General features: G+C 38.3%; 1 protein-coding gene across 3 annotated transcripts in view; it reads right to left on the bottom strand.

The window, feature by feature from the left end:
* Positions 1 to 25,074, bottom strand: part of RNF150 (ring finger protein 150) — a 288,285-nt gene that overhangs the window by 112,485 nt on the left and 150,726 nt on the right. For all 3 annotated transcript variants that reach the window (XR_009564065.2, XM_060299737.2, XM_060299738.2), the window contains exons 2-4: positions 24,191 to 24,441; positions 13,105 to 13,176; positions 11,613 to 11,695 (exon numbers count right to left, since the gene is read on the bottom strand). Coding sequence is in view for 2 of the 3 variants with exons in the window: in XM_060299737.2 (XP_060155720.1) it covers positions 11,613 to 11,695; positions 13,105 to 13,176; positions 24,191 to 24,441 (406 nt within the window). In the remaining variant the exon portion in view is untranslated. The remainder of the gene's footprint in view (positions 1 to 11,612; positions 11,696 to 13,104; positions 13,177 to 24,190; positions 24,442 to 25,074) is intronic.

The following is a 25,074-nucleotide window of genomic DNA, read 5'->3' as shown; positions in this document are numbered from 1 at the left end:
AGAGCTCTCTCCTGCTCCTGTCCAGACGATATCCACTCCCTGCCACGAATCCGTCATTAGGACTTCTGTCACCAAAGATTAGCTTTGCCTGTGATTGAATTTCACATAAATGGAATCATAAAGTATCTATTCTTTTTGCCTGGCTTCTTTGGTTCAACATAATTTTTTCAGATTCATCTGTGCTTTCATGTACATCGATCGCTGGTCTTTTTATTGCTGAGTAGATTTCCAGTGTATGACTGTTCCCCAACTGATTTACAGATTTTTCTGTTGTTAGACCTTGGGGTTATTTTTTGGCTATTACGAATAAATGTGCTATGATGACCATTCTTGTACAAGTCTTTCTGTGAATGTATGCATTCATTTCTCTTGGGTGTATATCCAAGAGTGAAACTGCTAGGTTAGAGGATAGTATATGTTTAACTTCAGTAGAAACTGAAATTTCCAAAGCAGTTGTGCCACTTTAAACTCCCACCACACTATATAACTTTTTTTTTTTTTTTTCGATACGCAGGCCTCTCACTGCCGTGGCCTCTCCCGCTGCGGAGCACAGGCTCCGGACGCGCAGGCTCAGCGGCCATGGCTCACGGGCGCAGCCGCTCCGCGGCATGTGGGATCTTCCCGGACCGGGGCACGAACCCGCGTCCCATGCATCGGCAGGCTGACTCTCAACCACTGCACCACCAGGGAAGCCCCATACTATATAACTTTTAATCTGGCAGAGTATGTAAAATTATGTTCCTGAAAAAATGAGTTTTTAAAATAACAGTTTTCGTGAATAATGACTATTGAGTGGGATGCCTATACCAACATAAATTTAAGAGAAATTTGAAAAATGCAGTTAATTGCTCAGTTGTTTTATTATTATTATTATTTTGGGGGGGTAAAGAAAGATGAAAGAAGAGGAGATAAAAATAAAGATAAAAATTCATAAATTTAGTAACTTTTTTCTATTAATCCAAAAGCATCATAAAAACCAAAAATATTTAAATGACAAAAAACACTATTTACCAAAACATGAAAACAAAATGTTAAAAATAGTTAATACCACATTATATCAGTTCTATGCCGTATCATTTTCCTCCCCCATTTTAACATCTCTGAAATCAGGAAGCATCTTACTATCGATGACGATTTACATTTACAGTAGATATGCCAACTAAAAATTGTTGCTTGCCATCTGGTTCTGAAAGAATGAAGTCACTAGCTACTTGCTGACTTTCAACAAACCCTGAAAGGAGTTTGGGGTGGAGACCAGGAATGAGGCACTCTGTGCTCTGGGAAAAACTGGCAGAACAGGCCTTTAGAGAGTTAGATATTTTCAGGAGAAGATTTTATGAGCCCAATTCCCTGCATCTTCTCATATATAGAAAAGCACTAAAATCATTAATGGAGACATCTGCTCCTCGTGGCTAGCAGCCACCTTCTCGTGACCAGCAGCAACCTTCTTCCAAAATGTGTGCTTGATGACACGTATCCCCCTTCACCAAAATCACATATATTCTAACCTCCCCCTTCCACTTCTTCGGAACAGTTCCCTAGAGGTATCTGAGGCTGTCTCCCAGGCTATAGTCCTCATTAAGCCCCAAATAAAACTGAACTCACAACTCCCACTTGGTGAAAATTTTTCATTGACGGTCAGATGCGATATGTGAAGAGCTTAGGTTAGTCAAGAATAATATCTCAGAGAAATCAAAGACATGGGAATTAAAGCTAAGTGCTACCTTTGTATTTGGCTACTAGATGAGAAAGATGGTTAAAAATGGCACTACTTCTTGGTTCCAAAGAAACACTAATGCAGGCACATCCTGCTAGTATGGGGTGTAAATCATTACCACCTTTCAGGAAAGCAGTTAGACAAAACTTATCGAGATCCTTTGGAAAGCACTTTTGACCCAGGAAGTTCACTTTTAGGAACATATCCTAAGCGATAAACACAGAAAAAAAAACCAAACAATTGAGACCATGATTTTATAATGATGAAAACTGGATGCAATTTAAATGCTGTACGATAAGGGGGACAGTTAAAGAAACTCCAATAACGGACCATTATGCAACCACTAAAATATTTTAAGATAATTTCTAAAGTTACTGGAAAATGCTTACTTTTTAATATTAGATGAGAAAGTAGAATAAAAATTATATTAGTGGCCTGACTCTACAATGTTTAACAACATACATGGGATGCTTATATATATACATACATCATAAAAATTAAATATACTAATATTAATAATGATTATTTCTGGGTGGTGAGATTATTATTCCTTACTTCTTTATACTTTTCACCATTTTCAAAATTTCTTACAATTAGCCATGAAACATTCATAGTTTTAAAAAATATAAAACGGCAGAGAAAAGAATGACCGATAATCTAATTTGCGTAACATGGGCATGAAAGAGTAAGTCAAATCTTATGAAAATCAGCCAGTGTTCACCATTTTTTTAAAAAAAGTTACTTGGAGAAAAATCTGTTCCTAATCAAGCATATGTAACAGGCACAACAGGGTAAAGTTAGGACAGACCATTTCTGCCTGGCTAGAAAGCATCCCTTTGTTTTCCACTTCGCAAGTTATAAGGCTCAGAGTCGGAATCCTGATCACATTAGACTGTTCTGTAAATTGTTTTTACCCGTAAAGAGGTTGGAATCTTCTGTTCACACAGACATTCAGTTCATTTGACTCATCTTAAAATTAGATGGGTCCTGGGGTTAGAAACCTTCAGGGGCTAGTGTCTTTTATTGGGCTTTCCATAAAACTCGTGATTTTTGAAGTTTTCAAATATGAAAATGATATTCATTTCTACATCAGGTTATAATTCTTCTTTATGTTATGTTCTTTATTATGATCATGTTGTGTCCGGTAGGGAGAGTGAATGAGAGCCCCTAAGTTCACAGATGAATATCAGAGTCCAACTGTGATGTTGCCTTCAGTTGTCATTGAAGGACCCAAGACCTGGATCCCACATCAAAGTTTCAGGAGAAGCAGGGGAGGCTATGAACTGCCCCGGTGGGTTTGGTTGGAAGCATCCAATGGGAACAAGGAAACTCTCTGGGACACAGTGAATAAGCAGAGAGAGAGAGGCCCATCTGATGCAAGCCACTGGTGGTAACGCACTTGTCTTGTAGGCACGGTGCTCTCACCTATATTAGCTCCGTAAATCTTACTAATTTGATCTTAAGGAGGCTGGTCCTTGGCAGGCAAGTGACTCTGGAAGGCTTAGGGTTCGTGTTTGTTCAGAAAGCTTTACAAATGGATCCCTCTTCTGTTTGCCATGTGCCTTTTTACTAGATCTCTCTCAGAGCTGCTTCTCTTGTAGAGGAAAATGTCACCTGTCCTTACCGACAGGAGTTAACGGATTGTTAATGGATTGTTAATGGATCCATTGTTAATGGATCTGAGGGGTCAGTAAGTAGGTCCATGTTAAAAGTATACATACATCAGTCACATCAAATGAGAAAGGAAAGTAGCTGGTTATTTGGGTAGATGAACAAAGACGATGTATAAGCCTCTTGTCAACTGTAGATACGTGGTATGTAACAGACCTCCACTGAATTCATTGAATTAGAAGACCAAATCTAGGCTTTGACTTTTCAACAGCCTTCAAAAAATTCCTTTTCCAAATCTCCAGGCCTATCCCTTTTAGTATCTCTCTAACTGGAATGTCATTTGAAATTCCTTTGCAAATTAGGGTATGTATTGCCCCGATTTGCACATACAAGCTTTCTTTGTCCTTCTCTATTAATTTGTTCTGTACTTTAACAGTAACTATTTATTCTGTTTTCTCTTTTCAGTCTGGCATATTATTGTGTTAAATCTCCATTTCATCTCTTTCAACACCAGTGCGGTTAGTCATGTTCTGATCTTTGTAAAAATGTAGACTCAAGTTTCAAAGAAGAAAGAAAAAAGAAACAGTATGATATATTCTATGTCCTGAATTACTACAGAGATCTCTTACACAGATACAATTGAAATTTAGCCTCATTTCTAAAACAGAGAGATGAGAAAGAGGAAAGGCAGCATAGCATTTACACATAGGATCCAACAATTTTCTATCTAAAATGGAACTCTGACTAAATGACCCAGTTATGGGATTGTTTTGGGATGAATAACTCAGAAGACAGTTTTAAAAAGATAAGCCAAAGCTGGTCTTCAAGTTTTTTTCTTTTTTCTTTTTTTTGAGTGAGAAAGAAAATCTGTTTCAGCGTTTGAAATCTGTTTCTTCTGTTACAGTTTTTGAATAACAGTGTGCTAACCACTGGATTTTTTCTATTGTTTAGAATCCGAATGGAGAGATATGAGAATGTTTTAATTGCAAACAAATATAGATGTATCTATCAGTCACCATCTGACGGGGCAGCTATTTTCAAGTAATCCAAATGGGTGATTCATGCTAGGTTTACCTTCAGAATATCTCCTGACTAGATCCTTCTCCCTATGTGCCCAATGCCAGCACTCCAAGTCAGGCTGCCAGCATTTCTTGTCTTGACTTTGCCACAGTCTCCTAACTGGTCCCCTTGACTCCATTCACATCACTTATAAGCCTTTAAGCCACGTTCCACACGTGCCAGTGTGCTGTGTATAGAGCACAAGCTGAACCCGTCAGCTGGTCTCCCAGGACTTGGCTATAACCTCAGCTCCTCAGCTGGGCATTCAGGTCCTAAATGATCTGATCCTACCTCTCTACCATTATCTTGACACGTGCGTTATATTCTGACAATTTCAGGTTACCACTAGTTATCTTTGCTTGGAATATTCTTCTTAGATCTGACTGACTGGAAAACTCCTTCGGTACTACTTTCTGGAAAGTAACTAGGCAATTTGAATTTGTAGCCTTAGAAACAAAGAAATGATCCAAAATGTAACTAAGGTCTACACACACAGAGCTAATTTATCACAGCCCTATTTATAATAGCAAAAAAAAGTATGTGGGTATGGAAGGGGGGAACCACATAAATGTCCAAAAAGAGTCAAATAAATTATGACTTAGGGGATATTATACACCAATTAAAAATGATACTGTGAAAGTTTTAAACACATGGAAAATGTTTATTCTAGAAAGGACTTACGGTGACCTTAAGAGATGCAGATATCCAAAAAGATGCCATAAAAGCAAAAGAAGAAAGGAAAATAAGAAGAGAGACATAAAACAGAGTCAGGGATGAAGCTAAAAAAATCCCTTTTGGCTATGGGATGGGCTCCAGATTTGGCTGTTGGCTATCTATCAACAAACATAGAAAAACAAAAATCTGCAAAATAGCACAGTTTCATATACACAATATAAAAACATTCCTTTGCTCAGGAGAAACGCAGGTATTCCATGTGTGAACTGCTCTGGTGAGTCCTCGCGATGAAATCAGAGTAGAAAATCCTAACGAGAGCCACAATGGCTAGTTTCCTAAGATTGCTTCTTACAGTAATTCCTGATAAAACCAGTGGCAATTGCACCAGGCAGCTCAATTCTCTTGTAAGGAGCGAATATGAAATAGTGCACGTTCTTAATTTTCTGGGAATCTACCTTGTTACAGAAACACATTTTAGAGAAACAGAAGGACTGAAGTATATTTCAATTAATCTTCATAAAGAAACAGTTTTTTTAGTCATACTTCTGATACACTTAATGAGTTTAAATTTGTGCTCGCTAAAAAAGTACCCGGAGGGCTTCCCTGGTGGCGCAGTGGTTGAGAGTCCGCCTGCCAATGCAGGGGACACGGGTTCGTGCCCTGGTCCGGGAAGATCCCACATGCCGCGGAGCGGCTGGGCCGGTGAGCCATGGCCGCTGAGCCTGCGCGTCCGGAGCCTGTGCTCCGCAGCGGGAGAGGCCACAGCAGTGAGAGGCCCACATATCGCCAAAAATAAAAAATAAAAAAACATAAAAAAGTACCCGGAGTCCAGCCAATCTAGCTGGATAATTAAAAATAGACTTATCAGAATGAATGACTAAGGGGCAGGAGTAGAAACAGGGAGATCAGTGAGAAGGCTACTTCAGAAAGCCAGGAAAGAATGGATGGTGGTAATGATGTTAGGAATAGTAATAGGATAGTAACAGTTCTAATAATAATGGTAAGAGTAACATCATATTAGTATTGTAATAATAGCAATAATAATAATACCAGATATATACAGAATTATCATTCACTATCAGGTTTCGAATTGAATACGTAAAAATCAATTTTTAGCTAGCTAACTTAAATTAGATTCTTGAATCAAAACTAAGTTCCTTCACTGACATTTTCTTCTGTTAATAAAAAATCAAGCCTAAATTAAAACACACACACGCACACACACACGCACACACGCACAACTCCAGGCTGGGGGAATGGAGAGTTATTGTTTAATGGCTACAGAGTTTCAGTCTGGAGATGAATGTCCTCATGGTGGCACAATAATTTGAATATACTTTATGCCACTGAAATATAAATGTAAAAACAGTTAAAACGATCAACTTTATGCTATATATATTTACCACGCCCCCCCCCCCCCACCTTCCAGAATGCTCTACCAAGTAAGCTTGCTCAGGACAAAACTGAATCCTGCTGTGAAGAGGGCGGAGCTCAACAAGCCACGGACCTGCAGAGCTGCTCACTGACCTGGACTCCCGGCTCCGAAATACGCACCAAGTCCTGATTAAAAGGGCAGCCAGTGGCCACAGCACTTGCCTCCTACGGTTTCCCCCCAAGAAGCACTATTTACAAAACGTAACTACAGGAGCTAATTTGTAATCAGGAGAATATTGTATAGGAACTGGTGAAAAGTTGGAGGCACGGCTACCAAAGACAATGACTTGAGCACTAGAGGATTTTATCTGTAATCCAACTGTGACAATAACAAGCCAGCAGGACATGCTGCCTCCATGGGGCCATTAGTACCCAGCCGAACTCTGTCGTCTGTCAGAAACGGCTTTTCTGTCTCTCTAGGGGGTTGGGGATAATGCAATTTGAATAGCTCATCGATGGGTTACTATGGAATGAGCTAAGGCGAGTTAAGACACATTCCAGTTTTACCCCAGAGGACAATTCTGACTGGCCCATGAAAAGACCCCGATTCTTTACGAGGGCCTCTCACTGTTGTGGCCTCTCCCGTTGCGGAGCACAGGCTCCGGACGTGCAGGCTCAGCGGCCGTGGCTCACGGGCCCAGCCGCTCCGCGGCATGTGGGATCTTCCCGGCCCGGGGCACGAACCCGTGTCTCCTGCATCGGCAGGCGGACTCTCAACCACTGCGCCACCAGGGAAGCCCTGTGGAGCGTTTCTTAACTTCCCTGTGCCTGGTATTAGTTCCTCCAAAATTTTAATTCATTTTGCTATTACTGCTGCATATATGTCACTCTATTGTGATGACTTATTTGAATTCCTATCTCTCCCTCACTAGCCTGATTTCCTTTACAGCAGGGAACATGCCATTTATCTTTTCATTTCTGGTACTTCACACTATTCCTGGTATACAGTTGCTACAAAAGAAATATTTGTTGTTTTGAATAAAGCATTTAGTTACTAAAAAGGTTATGGCAAGGGCCTGCTTGTTGCCAAGGAGCTTTCATACTTTTTCCTAAATTGTGGGGAGAGTTTGCAAACAAAGGAAAAGACAGTAGTAGAAACTAATATCTTCCCAAATTAGTGATAACGCTTTAGTAATAAATTAGAGATAGGAAAGAATTGTATAGGCACGTAGAGAAAGGACGTATACATTGCTTTGTTTTTAAAAATTGACAAACATGTAGAGGAAGGATGCATACACTGCTTTGTTTTTAAAAAATGACAAACAAGGACGTTTGCTCTGCCCAAGGGGATCACGCTCTTTCTGAGATATGGCGTTTGCAATTGGGTAAATAGTTTGAGATGAATAACCGTTGAAGGACAGTGGGGACACCACAGGGTAAAAGCCGAATGAGAATGAGAGAGCCCAGCTTCTTCTCTGGACAAGAGAAGACAACAGAACTTCAATAAGGTATCTTTTCTGGCTAAAAATCATAATCGCAAGTACAGATCCTAGTCACACAAAACAGCCCTAGAATGCAGTCGTTGTACATTTTGGCATAGGTATGCTACGGCAAAACCACAGCTCCTTGGAAAATATCTTAGTGGTGTATTAGGATCAAATCCAAACCACCAGTTAGACCTGAGATGTTTTGTGTGCTGTTGTGGTCCCTCTCTCACATGAAACATGGGTGTCCAGGCTCACCCAATGGGGAAGCTTGCCTCCAAGGGCTAGAGAAGGACCCTGACAAAGACAGAACAATGGGGGAGAAATGGCACATGAATATGTGCACAGTTTAACTTTATGCATCACCATGACTACAAATAAAGAGGAAGAATCACTTATTAATTCATCCTAATTTGTGCAAGTGTCTTCAAAAGGGAAGAATGATTTTGAAAAAGTCATGGTACGAGACTGGGTGATTTGCAAAGACACCCTAAATGGCAACCATAGAGAAGAGAGGCACCCAGCATGTCAGGAGTTAGGAGGCCACCAAAAAGAGTGTGAGAGAAGAAAGACGATACGCTGGAACATTGTTTGAAACAGTTTTTACTCCAAGGAGATGCAAAGAATCCTGTGGATGAGTCAGCCTGGAAATAATTGGTAAGAGAGACTATAAAGTTCATAGGAGCAAAGGCTTAATAATACCCCAGAGGAAATTATCTAGCAAAAAAGCAAATGCCAGTGCATTTGTTTGATAACATCCATTAGTGCCAACTGTCTGGCAGAAACCAGCAACAGGCATAAATATCTTGATTTTAAAAGCCACATGGAAAAACTGGAGAATCTTCAAAGAGTAGGCCTGTGTGTCTAGTTTAAGATCAAACAGCAACTACAACCTGACTTTGGTAATGCTCGATGTATTTGTTATTTAAAGCAGGGCCCACAGGAAGGAAATAAAAGCAGATGTACAGTGAGGAACTTGAAGCAAAAAGAATCAAGAAATGAGCTGAGAAGCAAATGATGATGTAAAAAGGAGGAGCCTGAGGCCAAACTAATGTGGCCTAGGGCAAGTGTTAGCATAAATAAGATTAAACTTCCTAAAGTTTTTTTTTTTTTGGTGACGAGTACTAACGTGCTACTTTTGTCTTTGTTAAAATTTCTAAAACATATACTATAAAAGCAGATCTGGAATAATATATCATGACAATTTAAATACTGCTAAAGCAATGTAATTTGTCATAATTAAAAACTGAAATCAGCTAAATGGTCCGCAACAGGGGCCTAGTAAATTACATTGTGGTACATCTGTGACTTAGATATTATGCAACCTCCAGCAATTATGTGCAGTAACATGAAATATACTCATGAAAGAGCTCTAACTGAACAAGCTATTTTATACAGTATGAATGATGGAGCTAAACTAAGCCTATATATAGTTTTTTTTTTCTTTTACTGGAGTAAAATTGCTTTACAATGTTGTGTTAGTTTCTGCTGTACAACGAAGTGAATCAGCTCTATGTATACATATATCCCCTCCCTCTTGGACCTCCCTCCCACCACCCCCCATCCCACCCATCTAGGTCGTCACAGAGCACCGAGCTGCACTCCCTGTGCTATACAGCAGGTTCCCTTAACTAACTATTTTACACATGGTAGTGTATTTATGTCAAACCTAATCTCCCAATTCGTTCCACCCTCCCCTTCCCCACACTGTGTCCACATATCTGTTCTCTACATCTACGTCTCTATTCCCGCCCTACAAATAGGTTCATCTGTACCATTTTTCTAGATTCCACATATATGTGTTATTGTACAATATTTGTTTTTCTCTTTCTGGCTTACTTCACTCTGTATGACAGACTCTAGGTCCATCCACATCTCTACAAATAACCCAATTTCGTTCCTTTTTAGGGCTGAGTAATATTCCATTGTATATCTGTGCCACATCTTCTTTATCCATTCACCTATCGTTGGACACTTAGGCTGTTTCCATGTCCTGGCTATTCTAAATAGAGCTGCAATGAACATTGGGGTACATGTGTCCTTTTGAATTCTGGTTTTCTCAGGGTATATGCCCAGTAGTGGGACTGCTGAATCATATGGTAGTTCTATTTTTAGCTTTTTTTGGTAATTACTTTTGTAAAGTTCTTTGGATTCTCAAGGAAAAGATGCTATTTACCTTTTATTTTAGCTTTGGATATTTTTTATTAGTAGGAGACTCACAGGGCTCTAAGCCAGCTCCAAAGAAAAGGAGAATCAAGACTTTCCTTGTGCATAGGTATGAGGCTTCATAAAACTCTTAATAAAATGCTGCAGAGAGGAAAGATGCTAGCGGGAGAGGCTGTCTGTAGTTCACATACTGCCATTCTTGGCCAGCATTTCTAGAAGTCACCAAGCAAATACCAAGTATAATGTCTAGAGAGAGAATTTATCTATAGTACCCTCACATGAAGGATGCTGCCCAATTTATGATTTGTTCTTAGAGACAGTCAACCATCTATAAACTAAGGAAAGGGAATCCCACCTGAAGGCTTCAGCTGGGGCCACCAGAGTGCGCTTTCCTCAGGCTGGTTTTCCTACTGATCAATTTGCCTGAGAGCATTTCAAGCACAATCCACTCCCCTTGGAGTGTCTGCATCTATTTGAGTATCTTGTTCCTTTTTGTCACTTTGAGATTATTAAACTAAGTCCTCTAAGGCATATCCTATTTCTTTTGTGTTTCTAATAAATAGTTCTTAACATCACATTGTTTTATGACCGAATGGATTGTTTTATATCTTGGTGGTGACTGTGTTCTACTTTATTTCCTTAAATACTGTTAGAATTTTTAAAGCCAGTACTTCTAAGTGAAGGCTCTTTGTTTAAGGCAGTATTTAATTTTTATTTTTAGGACACCTGCACAGACGCAAAAACACTAAAAAAGCTTTAGGCACCTTTAACATTTTATTTTATTGAAATATTTAAATTTATTTAATGTTAATAAATGTAATATTTATTTTAATGTTATAAAATGTAATTTTAATATTTACATTAATAAATGTAAATATATTTTAATGTATAAAAAGAATCTAGACACCTTAACGGTGAATTTCACTTGAGAGAGAGGGATTAGGGTTCTAAGAGAATCACCAGTTGGCAGTTTTTCCAATTACACATGCTGGCATCCGCCCCTAGATTCTAGAAGTTTGGGGGTGACGGTCACATTCTCTTCTTGTCAATAAAAAATAAGGGGGAATGAAATCTGCCTTTGGCTTCCTAGTCCCTCCTGACTGTATTCTGGTTTGTTGATCCCTTCATGATCATTCAGAAAACATTTTTAAGAGTTTATTATTTTAATTAAAATAGCACTTGTAAAAGCGAGTATGATTCTGAATATCATAGATCTGTTGTTAAAAAAAACTTGAACTTGGAGCTACATCCTCAAACTGTGTACATGAGATCCTAGGTCATAGCAGTAGTCTCCTCCCTTTGGTGAGAAGAGGATCGGAAAAATATTTCTGATGTCACAAGAGAAAATGTTTTCAAGGAGAAAGGTTATACAAAAAGAAAGAGCTTGTCGGTGGTTTCTTATTCGAATACGGCACCGTTGGGGCAGACTGACCTTGCAGGGCTAGGCCGAGCAGGTCGGAGCCAGTGAGGCTAGCAGACACTCTCCACACACGCCCCAGTCAAAAGCAGGCAGCCTAGCCACTCACCGGCAGGGCAAGATCCGGACCACATCGTTGGGCTTGTACCCTTCAATACAAACTGCACAGTTGTCAAAATCAGGCTCGGTTTCCTGCAACAGAGACAGCACAGATGAGCCTGCTTTCCTACCTTCAACTCCGGTAAACACACAAATAACAAGCCAAAGGAGAGCTTGCCTGGAGCAAGGCTTTCAACTGTCTCACGCCAGTTTTCTTAATCCATAATTTATTGTACACTGGTTTAGTTTCTATTCCTTCCAACCTCCACTTTCTGTTTCCGGGTTCCACTGCAAAAGCTTTTGTGAGGGAACAGTTTTTTAATGTACCATTACTAACAATGCTACTTATTATAATCGGAGGGGACATAGCACAGTCTCGAGGATGAGAAATACTATTCGTGGAGAATTGTCAAAATGATATTTAATCTATCCATTCCTCGGGAATCTAATGTATACAACTCGTAAAGAGTGGTTCCAGCTTTCTTTTCAAGTACATAAATCTCTTTCAACACCCCATAATACATTACTTATGAAATAGTCCTTGTTCTTTTATTATCCTGTTTGAGGATAAAAAAGTAATGAAAAAATATACTTTAAATTTAGTGATACTTTTAAATGAATTTTATCCTATTAAGCTCAACGTTATTTTTATATAGTTGAAAAACTGCAGCACGTAATTAGCGAGACTAATCAATTATTCATACTGGAGACAATACCGTATACAAGTAGAGTTGTGAATCTCTTACGATGCCCCAAGGAGCCCCAAACCCATGTACTGCAATTCACTGCTCTAAAATTTCTCCTGGGGGAAAAATTCTCCTGGGGAGAACAGAGGCCTTGAGAGGCTTGTGGGCCTAGACTGGCCTACTTTGCGGTCCTTCCTTAAGATATGCTTCTGCTTTTGGCTTTATGTCATCATTCCACAGCTAGAGAGACTGTTGCCTTGACGTTGGGGTTCTAGAAACTCAATTTCAGAGGGACTAAATATGCTTCTTGCATTTGCTGCAGACTCAAGTGGAGGACATCACTCAGCACATAACAATCTTCCTTGCAAGGATTCATGGAAAAACTTTCTCAAGCTGTAATACCAGCAACGGCCATTTTGTTTTTATCTTGTGGGACACTGGAATAAGGTAATTAGATTTGTTTGAATATTGTTTCCCTCTTTGCATTGGCTTGCTGGAGAGCCCCAACTTAAATTTTGGGACCCATTTCTGCTATATGTTTCAGGTAATGCGTGTGTATACTGACTTCATCCTGGTTGCGTCTACTTTTCCTATACCTACTTTTCAATTCTTCCTCCAACTACTTTGTTGTCCTATAGTATGCATTTTATAAACTGCTTTAAATTATGTTAACTAATGATGGGTATAATAACAGATGTTCACAGGAGAACTATTAGTATGTATTTCCCTTTCTCATCTTCTTTTCCACACTGGCTGCTAGGAAACTCGGACACTTCTCTGAATAGCTCCTTGCCGAAAAAGAAAAGAGGCTGTTACCTTGTCACCCTTCTTGATGGTCCTGACCTGGAGCTTGCTGATTGCTTTCTTTGCTGCATCTCCCAGTCGGCGCTGAAAAACCAAAAGCTGCTTGTTAGTAATAAAGACTTGTAATTCTTAACTTTGTGTCTGATAGCATTCAGTAAACCAGGGCAGCTGTGTCTGAAATCATGCACAAGTAGAAGGCATGTTAATGAAGATGGCTGGAAGAGACGGGGCAGTGATACCTGTGCAAAGGGACTTGACTCATCGCAGTCTACTAAAGAGCTCTGTCATCGAGAGAAGCTCTTCATGCCTGAGGTTAAGCAAGTGGAATACGACATGGAAGGATCCTGCCCCACGGTGACTCCAGCGCAGGTCACATCCATGCAGATTAGCAAAACAAACAAACAGTTCCCTAATTTGTCACTCTAGCCACTCAATTTGTGACATGGAGATAGCCAATTTGGAGTAGTTGGAATAATCTCTATCTCTTGTTCACAGGGTATATTGTTTGTGCATTCCTTTCAATTTGGAATTTTTAAGCAATTTCCTTTGCTTATCTAGACCCAACTTAGGTTTATATTTGGTCTGTACTATCCTATCCCATCACCTTGTTACATGCCAATTTCACCTCTTTTGTGTGTGTTTAAGTGTGAGTGTGCACATAGGAAAATACATAAACCATACATATTCAGTTTAGCAAATAGTTATAGAGCAAACACCTGGGTAACCATCGTCACCCACGTTACGAAATAATATATGATGCACTTCTTTTTTTAATAGAGGAAGTTAGTATCCTAATGCACCCTACAATAATACAATAATAGGGTCATGAGGAAGAATGGGAGAGGAAGAGGGTGGGGAGAGAATTACGTTTTAATCTGTCAAGGAAAAAAATGGTTTGCTTGTGCGCTTATGAGTTTTCCACATACTGTAATCTTCTCAGGTATGTGTATTTCTAGTCTGTAACAGAAGTGTATTTGCAGCAGTGAAACATATTTGAAGGACTAAGATAAATAGGGCAAACATTTAAAAAGAATCATCATCTGCTTTCACTAATTTTGTTTCTTTTGGAAATAAAACTCTAGCTTCTTTCTTTTAAGTAGTGAGTATATACTAATGAAGAGTTCATTTAGCCTAAGTACCGTGCTAAAGCTTTGTAAGCTATATCACTATTATCCTTACAACAGCTCTATGAGAAAAATACTATTTTATAGAATGGAGACTTAAAGAGCTTAAGTAAATTGTCTAATATCATAGAGTTAGTGACAGGTCAGTCAGAATCTGAGTAAAAATTAAGTCTGAATTTAAAACCAAAGCTAAATTACCCCTCTCATTTTTTTCACCAATTACCCAGTCTACCGACCAGGCAGTCGGCCAATCACCAAACACCTACCCAGTCAGCCAGCAGCTAGCCAGCCAGCCAACCTACTAATCAGCTAGCTAACCAACCAACATCTAGCCAGCCAGCCAGCCAACCAGCCATTCAGTCAACCAGCCAAGCAACTAACCAATCAGCTGACCAACCAATCAAAATCTATTAAGTACCTGTGATACGGCATGTCCCTAAGCACACCCCAATTAGAGTAAATAGGTAGAAGAGGACATGCTTCCCTTGTTAATTCATTTTGCTCTTTGATATTCTGTCCTTAGTTTCTAAAATAATTACTGGCATTTTTAACAGAAAAGTAAGCCTTGGTTGTTTCCTAAAAGGAGACCAACATACACTTGAAACCTATAAAGAAATCCATGAGTACTGAGCAAACTAAGGTGGTGGGAAAACAGGAAGAGGCTATAATGATAAATACCAAGGGGGAACATACAGTGAGAGGAAAAGAAAAGAACTGAGATGAAACTAAACAGGATGCAACTCTCTTTCCTTTCCTCTTCCTCTAGCTGGTGCCTAACCATCCTTTGGTCTTAACTCAAGCTACTTCCTCAGGAAGCTCCTCCCTCTTCTTCCAGGAGAGAGGACCCCTGGAGGCCAGATCCTCACAGCTCCTTGTACCTTCGCTTCATGGCACTGTCACAACATTTGCAAGTTGATGTTTACTTTGATGATCAACTCCCGTTCTACTTCGCTCAAGTGAGCTCCCTGAGTGCACAATTGGGTTTATTTTTGCTTCCCCTTGTGTCCCCAGCACCTAGAATAAAGCTGCCTTCAATCAGTGACCCGTGATCATTCCACACGTATCTCGGATCACTTATTTTGTTCCAGGCCTAGCTCTGGGTTTTGAAACAATGGTAGTGAAAAAATACATACACTTTCCTGCTCTCTGCAGCTTACTATCTAATGGAAACTCCATAAAGGGTTGATAAGTGAATAAAATCTTAAATCCAGAGATTTTTTAAAAGCATGAAATACAACCTGAGAAATTCAGCCAGTTAATGGGAAAATTTATGGAAAACTATAAGTAATACATGTGATAAGGTAAGCAAAGCTTACCTATACCTCTTTTTTTTTTTTTTTTGCGGTACGCGGGCCTCTCACTGTCGCAGCCTCTCCTGGTGCGGAGCACAGGCTCCAGACGCGCAGGCTCAGCGGCCGTGGCTCACGGGGCCCAGCCGCTCTGCGGCATGTGGCATCCTCCCGGACCGGGGCACGAAGCCGTGTCCCCTGCATCGGCAGGCGGACTCTCAACCACTGCGCCACCAGGGAAGCCCACCTATACCTCTTTTGAGGAGGAAAAGGATTGTGTTTTGGTAGGGATTAATGAAGGATATGAAAATCTTCCCTGTCAGGGGAAAAAGAGATGATCTAGATACCTGGAAAATACGGAAAAACCAGCTTCTGAGATATAGATGATAACTATGGGATCAGGGAAAAGCACTGTAAAGTTTAAAAAAATGCTATGACCATTTGCATGTAGCCAAATTTTGTCAATATAGGCATGTCTCTATTTCTTCTTGAGTGACATGAAAATCAGAAATACTGACTTTTGAATAAAGATGATTGTCCCACTTTCAACTATTTTCACACTAGTATTATTGGATTTCCAAAATGCAAACTAATGACAGAAGCCCATAAACATTCTTAATAAAATGGCCCAAATAAGGAAGTTGTTGCTCTTGTAGTTGGTCTCTTCTGTCTTTGGGATTTTAACTGCACCGACTATAAATGAGAGGGAAAGCTACAGACCTTGCTCAAACCAAGTCTTGTATGTAGTTGAGCAGAGAATCTAGGGACTGGAGCAGAAGATCATCACAAAACAGACTCTTTCCTAGAAATGCAGAGTGATGTGATGCTAATGGAAGACTTAGGGACCACCTCAGGTAGATGGAGGGACCACCTTGGGCACATAGGGACCTCCTCAGGTTTGTACAGACCTGTTGTTTCAGGCAGGGATTCCTATCCCTTCTCCAGGATGCTCCTATAGATGTTCTCTAACCCAACCAGATCCAAATCCAAATTTTCACTGAAAATTGTCAGGAGTTGAGCCATCTTGGTAATTAGATTTACTCATCAATTTGATTGAAACAGGTATAAGAAAATATTTACCAAGGTTACTGGTTCCTTGACAACAATGAAGGTAAACAGCTTTATGGAAAATAAACACACAGCCATTTATTAGAAGAATAAAGTCTGACATAAACACCAACAAGGATAGTAAACAATGACAGACTCCAACCCAAGATGTATAATTTAGTTATCTCCTAAATACTTAAGAAACTGAGAAAAATAAGACATTTCCCTCTAGTTCCCCTCTGTGTTATAAACAGAAATGCAGTCAAGGTGAGAAAAACCTAGGACTAAGGATGCCAAAACACAGCATCAAAATCGAGTTTATGGGGCTTCCCTGGTGGCGCAGTGGTTGAGAGTCCGCCTGCCAATGCAGAGGACACGGATTCGTGCCCCGGGCTGGGAAGATCCCACATGCCGCGGAGCGGCTGGGCCCGTGAGCCATGGCCGCTGAGCCTGCGCGTCCGGAGCCTGTGCTCTGCAACGGGAGAGGCCACAACAGTGAGAGGCCCGCGTACAGTAAAAAAAAAAAAAAAAAAAAAAAATCGAGTTTATGTTCTTCTTATCTCATTTGGTTGAATAATTCTGTATCATCTTTGCCTCTTTTTTTTCCTGACAACTATATTTTCTAATCATGATTACTGTCATCATCAACACGACCAAGTGGAAAAATAACTAAGTGTCCTTATGTTCTAGGTGAAGAGAGGCCATTCTAGACATAAACAGAGTTGGTCCCAGTCATCTGGATGCTCATGTGGCCACCGGTGACTCAGCCACTTCCCGCACTTGCTCTAATACATAATAACGATTCTCCTGGGCCTGCTTGATGGGACAGAAACCATTGCACAGCAAGTCCAATCAATTTCTATGATGCAAATCACCCCTCCATCCACTTAGAAATATGGATAAAAGAATTAGACTCCTTTGGCGGCCATGGTGACTCCACAGCGTAAGGACTTAAAGCTGTTTGTGCACACAGGGCATGAGGTAAAACCATCAGGATTATTTTGGAGGGGGGAGGAGGTGTTGTAGAGGAGAAGGCAATGGCTTGGGAGTAAGAAAATCCAGCTTTTAGTCCTCTTTCTGGCACTCACTGACTGTGTGACTTTGGCCAAGTCACTTAAATATTCTGGACCTTAGTTTCTTTTATTAGTAACCTTAGGTATGTAAAGTCACATCATTTCCAGCTTTACCAGCTCATCATTGTCATCCGCTCAGAACAGAACTGGGAGGCAAAGATCCTTTGAGACCTGAATTATCGAAACACAGTAAATCAACGGCTAATGACCTCACTGAATACTTGCTCTCTATCCCCTGAGGACAGCGCAGCATCCATCAGGGACCACTTTGGTTCTCGCTCTTTAGTAGACAGAAGCATCTCCACTTACAGACCCTTCCTGGATGCAGCATGCGGGACCTCTGTTCCCCGACCAGGGATCAAACCCGTATCCCCTGCACTGGGAGCACACAGTCTTAACCACTGCACCAGCAGGGAAGTCCCCATTCCCACTTTATATGTGAGGAAATCTAGGCACAGAAAGGTGAAGACCCACATAAGATCATACCACTAGAAACTGCCAGAGTAAAGATGTGGATCCAGACCCAACTCCAAAGCTGTGTGTTTAACTATTGCCTTGCACTGGCACTATCTTGGTATCGTTGCTTTAGGAAACATGGCACTCCGGCCAAATCTCCTTCTCCACTTTAAATTGTGGCCCATATTCTCCATGTCATCATCTACCTCGCTGTGAGGTTACTAATAGAAAGAACATCTAGCAAATCTTACTCTGTGAGAAACTGCATTGAAATGATCTGAAAAGGCTAATGATTGTGTAGGATGACGGTGACTTTCCTCTAAGTGTGATCTCCACCAAGCCAAGCAGAGACTGAGGTACGCTTCTGGCTAATTCAAGTTCAGTCTCTCTATCACACACCTGAAAGGTTAGATACTTCACCAGTGTAACATTAATGCCTTTGATATTCCATTTCAGACTGTGAGCCTCCATCTAACCTGAGAGTTACTCTTTCTGAAGGGTCAATAGTGCTTCAATAAAAATAAATGATTTCAGTTCACCTCATGGTTAGTACAGCTATAGCTTATGCAGCTGTAACTTTCCGCTGAATGGAACGAAGCACTGCCCATCAAAAGAAAAATATTTTTCTAAGGGAAATTATATAGTCTTATTCCACTCATAAAAGGGCTAAAGTATGGTGTCTATTTTGATCAAGAAACAGTGCTAACTTTCAGCATGATCCAAATTCACTGCGTAACCTGAAGGTAACATCCTGTAATCAAGGAAGGGAGCAGAGTAAACACTTAAACCCCATCCACCTCTAATTTGCTTTTCACATACATCACAGAGTATGCATAGGCCAGGACAGAAATGCAATCTCTGTCTACCGGCACAAAGTGAACTAGCAATTGAAATAGTTACTCAACCAAGTCAAGCCTAAAATTTCATCCTTACCTCAATTTCCCAATGATTGCTTGGGTTATCTATAGACGCAAAAAGATAGGGGTACCATTTCTATTGATCATTGTTGGATCAGCTGGAAAGTGTCTTTGCAATAACTGATTTATATCTGTATGGTTTCTTCAAACGTAACCCTTAGGAACCAGTGGAGCTGAACATATTTGTTCTATATCTAGTTTCACTGCCTTGTGTCTAACTGGTAATAACTGTTCGCTTAAATTCCAGAATATTCAGTAAAAGTGGCACAGTTGGAATTGTATGGAATTGTTATGGAATCTATATGATAGTAATAATGACACCCTTCATTGAGAGCTTTGCAAGTGATTGATCATGTTCAGGGACTTTAAAATAGAAGATACATTAAGCCATTTAATCCTCACTATAACTATAAAAAGAAGGTATATTCCCATTTAGTTTAGAAAACTACAGCACAAAGTATCTTGTCCACTTGTGGTAAGTGGTGGAAACCGACTACTAGGTAGCCACCAAAAATCATGTTTCAAAGATCATTTAATGATGGGGGAAATGCTCACCATTTAATAAAAAAAGAGAACACAAACTTACATGTTTTACATGTGTGTCTGTATCTCATGCATACATAGACACATATACGATGACATTTTACTGAATATATATACATATATATATATATATGGGGTTAAAAGTCTGAAAGGTAATGTACTCAATTGTTAACAATTCAGTAAGGTGATGAGTGATTTTGTCTTCTCTTTTAGTATTTTTCTATGATTGCCAAAATTTATTAGAATAAACATGCATCATTTTGAGAGTCAGAAAAAAGCAATAAAAATGTTTAAAAAAATTGTTCCAGAAGCTATAGAAAATTTAAACAGACAAATTTCCATAAAATAAATAAAAAGTCCAAGAGCTGTCCTCCTAAAACAACTTAGAATTTATTGGCTTACAAAAAGTTCTATAATACTTCAAGGATCAGCGAATTCCAGGGCTGTTTAAAATGCTCTAGAACTGGGCTGTCCGATGGGGCTTTCTATGATGATGAAAGTGTCCTATCTATGCTGTATCTATTCTAGTAGCCACTAGAAATGTAGCTAGTATGACTGAGGAGCAGAATTTTACATTTTATTTTATTACAATTAATTTAAATTTAAATAGTCACGCATGGCTAGTGACTACCATGTTGGACACTGCAACTCTGGACTATAGGAAATGGAGGAAAATTTGCAAATTCTTCTTATAAAACCAGTATAGCCCTTACCTAAACATGATAAAAATGTAAACTATGGACAAAGTTCACATGTGAATATCAAGGTAAAAAATAAATAATGTACCACATAAGATATGATCAAAACAGTCTAGCACACATTAGAGGATTAGCATGTACTGGAAATTCAGGATGGTTCAATATTAGGAAATCCATTAACTTAAACCACTCCTATTAATAGATCAAAAGAGAAAACCCAGACTACAGCTCTTGCAAAGGCATTTGTTAAAATTAAAAGTACATTCTTGATTAAAACTCTGAATAAAACAGGACTGTGTTGACATTTATACAACATGTTAAATATATGTCTTAACCTAGAAGACTGCATGGGGAAATAATAAAATTGAGAAATGATAAAAACGATCCATTAAACTCAGAATGTTCCCATTAAATACTGAATGAAGAGTAATGTGTTCACTATTACTACTATTACTTTAGTTGATTCTGGAGGCACAAGTCAGTGAAGTTAGATAATAGAGAAAAAAAGGAGTTTTAAAATTTGAAAGAAGTAAATGATCGTTGATTGCATATTATTAGTATAATCCTGATAAACTGATACAAACAATCACAAGTACCACAGTGTAGTGGTTAAGAGCATACACTCTGAAGCCTTGCTGTTGGTTCAGCTGCTGTCTCTATTAGTAACAGGCTGTGTGACCTTGGGCAACTTATTTAACCTCTGTTTCCTTCTCTGTGAAATGAAGAAAACAGAATTATCTGCTATAAGCCTATGAAGTAGGTTAAGTATGTAAATATATAGAGAGCTCTTACAACATGCCTGCATTTAATATATACTATATAATATCACTATTATTAAGGTAATAATAATAATTTAAAATGATAATAAATTATAAAATACATAAATTACTAAATTATAATAATGTTATAACAGAATAAACATAAAAACATATAACATAAAAACAATAAAACATATAAATAAAACATAAACAATAAAACAATAAAATAAAACAATAAAATAAACACAATAAAACAATAAAAACAAAAACAATAAAACAAAAAATATAAATAACAAATAAATAAATATATAACAAATAAATATATATATTTATATATAAATATATAACAAATATATAAATAATAAATAAAATATAAATAAAATAAATAAATATATAATAAAAATATAAAATAAATAAATAAAATAAAAAACAAACAAATAAATAAACAAAAAATATAAAACAAAAAACAATAAAACAAAACCAATAAAACAAAAAATAAAAAAACAATAAAAACAAAACCAATAAAACAAAAAAACATATAACATAAAAACAATAAAATATAAAAACATATAACAGAATAAACATAAAAAATCAAAAGACTTCCCATATGAAAAAGGGGATTTCATTTATAATTGCAACACAATGACCTAGGAATAAACATAAGAAGAATGTGCAAGATTAAATGAGGATAGTTTGAATGCTATTAGGGAATAAAAAGAATAATTGAATAAAGGGAAAACATATACTACACTTTGATAGGAAGATTCAACATCAGTAGGTTATAAACTCCTTCTAAATTATTCTATAAATTAAAAACCTAGCTAAAAGTGATTCTAAAATCATGTAAAGATAAACACGAAAAAAGTGAAAGAGCAATGAAAGAAGATTAGCATGAACAGATATGAGACATTATGGTGCTAAAACATTCAAAACAGTATGATATTGGAATGTGAATAGACAGATTAAAGCTACATTTTATAGAGCACAGAAATAGAACCGAATACATATGGGGCTTTAATATATGCTAGATGGGGAGGGTTCTGCATACGAGAAGGAAAAGATTAATTATTCAATAAATACCAGTTACAAAAACTGGTAGGCAATCTGAAACAAAACTAATGTTGGCTCTGTACTTGATTCCTTACACCGAAATAAGTTCTCTGTAGATTAAAGTTTAATCATAAAAGTGAAATTAAAAAAGCAGTGGATGAAACCATGAGATACTGTTTTTCTATAGTCTTGGGCTATAGAAGATCTTATTATATAAAACTCAGGAGCTATAAAAATTGATAAATTCAGTTATGTAATACCCCCAAATTTCTGCATGGTAAAAAGCTCCAAAGATAAATCAAAGACAATAACAACTTGGGAGAAAAAAAATGGAATCTGTAGGATTCCCCAAAAAAGGGTTAACTGCTCTGACCAGTAAAGAACTTATACACATCAGTACGATGTGACCAACAGCTCAATTGAAAAGTGGTCTAATAATGTAAGCAGATACTTCATAGAAAAAAAAAAATCACCTTTTTCTATTTTATGTTATTTGTGATAAGAAAAATGTGATACCATTTTTAACTTATTAAATTGCATACAACAAAAAAGCTGTAATATTCATTTGGTGAGGATATGCGTAAGTAGTGGTTGTCATTAGTATATTGTTGTATATGTTAGTATAAGCAGTATTAAATTAATATTCTACTGCACGAATGTCATTTATATTAGTATAAACAGTATTACTATATTGTTGGTTAATGTATAAACTGGTTCAACCTTTCTGGCAGACAATTTGGCAGTATCTATTATAGTTTAAAGTACACATACTATTGCCCTAGCTATAAAACTTCCAGAATTTACCATACAGATATACTCACAAATGTGTTGTGTCATGTGTACATGTTTGTGTGTGTGTGTGTGTTTTGTTTTGTTTTCTGGTGAGAGAAAACATGTCCATTAATAGGAGCTGGTTAAATAAATGCGGCATATGCAGAAAATAAAGCATTATATAGCATACCTCGTTTTATTGCCCTTCACAGATACTGTGTATTTTACAAATTGAAGGTTTGTGGCAACCCTGCATTGAGCAAATCTATCGGCACCATTTTTTCTGGTAGCATTTGCTCTTTGTGTCTTGTGTCACATTTTGGTAATTCTCACAATACTTCAAACTTTTTCATTATTACTATATTTGTCATGGTGATCTGTGATCAGTGATCTCTGATGTTACTACTGCAACAAGATTACGATGAGTTGAAGGTTCAGATGATGGTTAACATTTTTTAGCAATATTTTAAAATTAAGGTACGTACATTGTTTTTTTAAGACATAATGTTATTGCACACTGAATAGACTATAGTATAGGGTAAACGTAACTTTTATGTGCACTGGGAAACCAAAAGATTCCTGTTGACTCGCTTTATTGAGATGTTTGCTTTATTGCAGTGGTCTGGAATGAAACCTGCCATATCTCCAAGGTCTGCCTGTACAGTTATTAGAAATGAGAAGGCAGCTTGGATTGAGTGTTGATAAGAATTAATCTCCAAGATGAAGTGAGAAGTACAGGTACAGAGTTAAGTGTGCTATCATTTGTTTAAAAACACACATATACACACACACACACGTTTGTAAGCATATAAAATATCCCTGGAAGGAAAGATATTCCAAGGAGAAGAACTGCTTAATTGAGGGACAAACATGGGAAAGCAATTACTTTTCACCGTATACCATTTTGTACCTTTTTCATTTTATACTATGTGTAGGCACTGTCTGTTCCAAAATTAGTTGTTTTTTAAAATACCTTTTATTTTTTGTCTCCTTCTGTTCACAAGGAGGACATCCTGGCTCTTTCCACATTATGTTGATACAATTAGCATAATCTCAGCTCCCTTCCTCTTTCTCCCTTTATTTTGTTCTTAAATAAGTAAATAATTGTCCCCCAAATGAGCAACAGGAACGTGGGACAAAGCACTTCCATGTTACAGAACGATGTTAGCAAAACATCAAAATATGTGTACCTGGAAAAGATCTGAAAAACTATACAGTAAATGTTAACAGTGTTTATCCTGAGTGGGGGCATCATAGGTAATTTTGGTTTTGGTCTTGGTGTTTTCTGTGATTTCCAAAGTTTACACAATAATATGTCTTATTCTGGTAATAATTTTTAAGTTTTTTCTTTTTTTAACTTTCTGCTACTCACCTGGTTCCTGTCCCTGGCATTTGCATATCGAAACCTCTGGATATAATAGAAGACCAGCCAGGCGAGGGAAATGATCATCAAGACGATGAAGGAGATGGAGACAAACACAACCGAGGTGCGGCTCACGTATTTCTGCAAGTTCCGGGTTCCGATGGTGATGTACATCGTCACGGTGATGTTTCTCTCCAGCAGGCTTACTATCTCCTTCCCTTTGGGCTCAGGAATCATTATTGCCACGATGTCTTCTACACCTGTTGTGAGAGGGACAACAGGGTAAGCGGATGAGAGAAAGAGAAAATCACAGTGAAATGTCTGGACAAAGGAACGGGCACCAAATAACGACACTTCTTTCAATGATTCTATGCCAGATCGAACAGCCAAGTCTAATTCTCAGATCTAACAGCCCGAAATGGAGTTGAATTTTCTCTTTCTTCAGTTACCTTGGGGTGCTGCTATCTTGTGTGAGAAAAGAACCTAAAACAAACTCGTGACTTTGGTACCAGCGAGGTCATGATGGTGCTACTTTCTAGCCCCCTATGGTGGTGTTGACCCTGGTCTAGTAAAGGGTAGACCCTTCCCAACCGGCCTAGGTTACAGTTCTATGTTGCATTTCACAGATCCCCCCGAGGAGGGGAAAAAGCACTTTGTACCCCATGGCAAAGGATAAAATGCCCAGTTTTATGTCATCTGTCTCTGAGTTCTCTCTTTCCCATGGACACTAGGGGTACTCAATTACAGATTTCTACTAATCACTCCCAAGGCAGTTTTCTCCTACAGTGAGTACCGAAAACAACCCCAAAGTGTATTAAAACATAGTTGATTTACAACATTATATTAGTTTCAGGCATACAGGATCGTGATTCCGCATTTTCATAGATTATTCT

The sequence above is a fragment of the Globicephala melas genome, chromosome 5 (genome assembly GCF_963455315.2).
Source record: "Globicephala melas chromosome 5, mGloMel1.2, whole genome shotgun sequence".
NCBI classification, from domain to species: domain Eukaryota; kingdom Metazoa; phylum Chordata; class Mammalia; order Artiodactyla; family Delphinidae; genus Globicephala; species Globicephala melas.
This window is presented reverse-complemented; position numbering and strand designations above follow the sequence as displayed.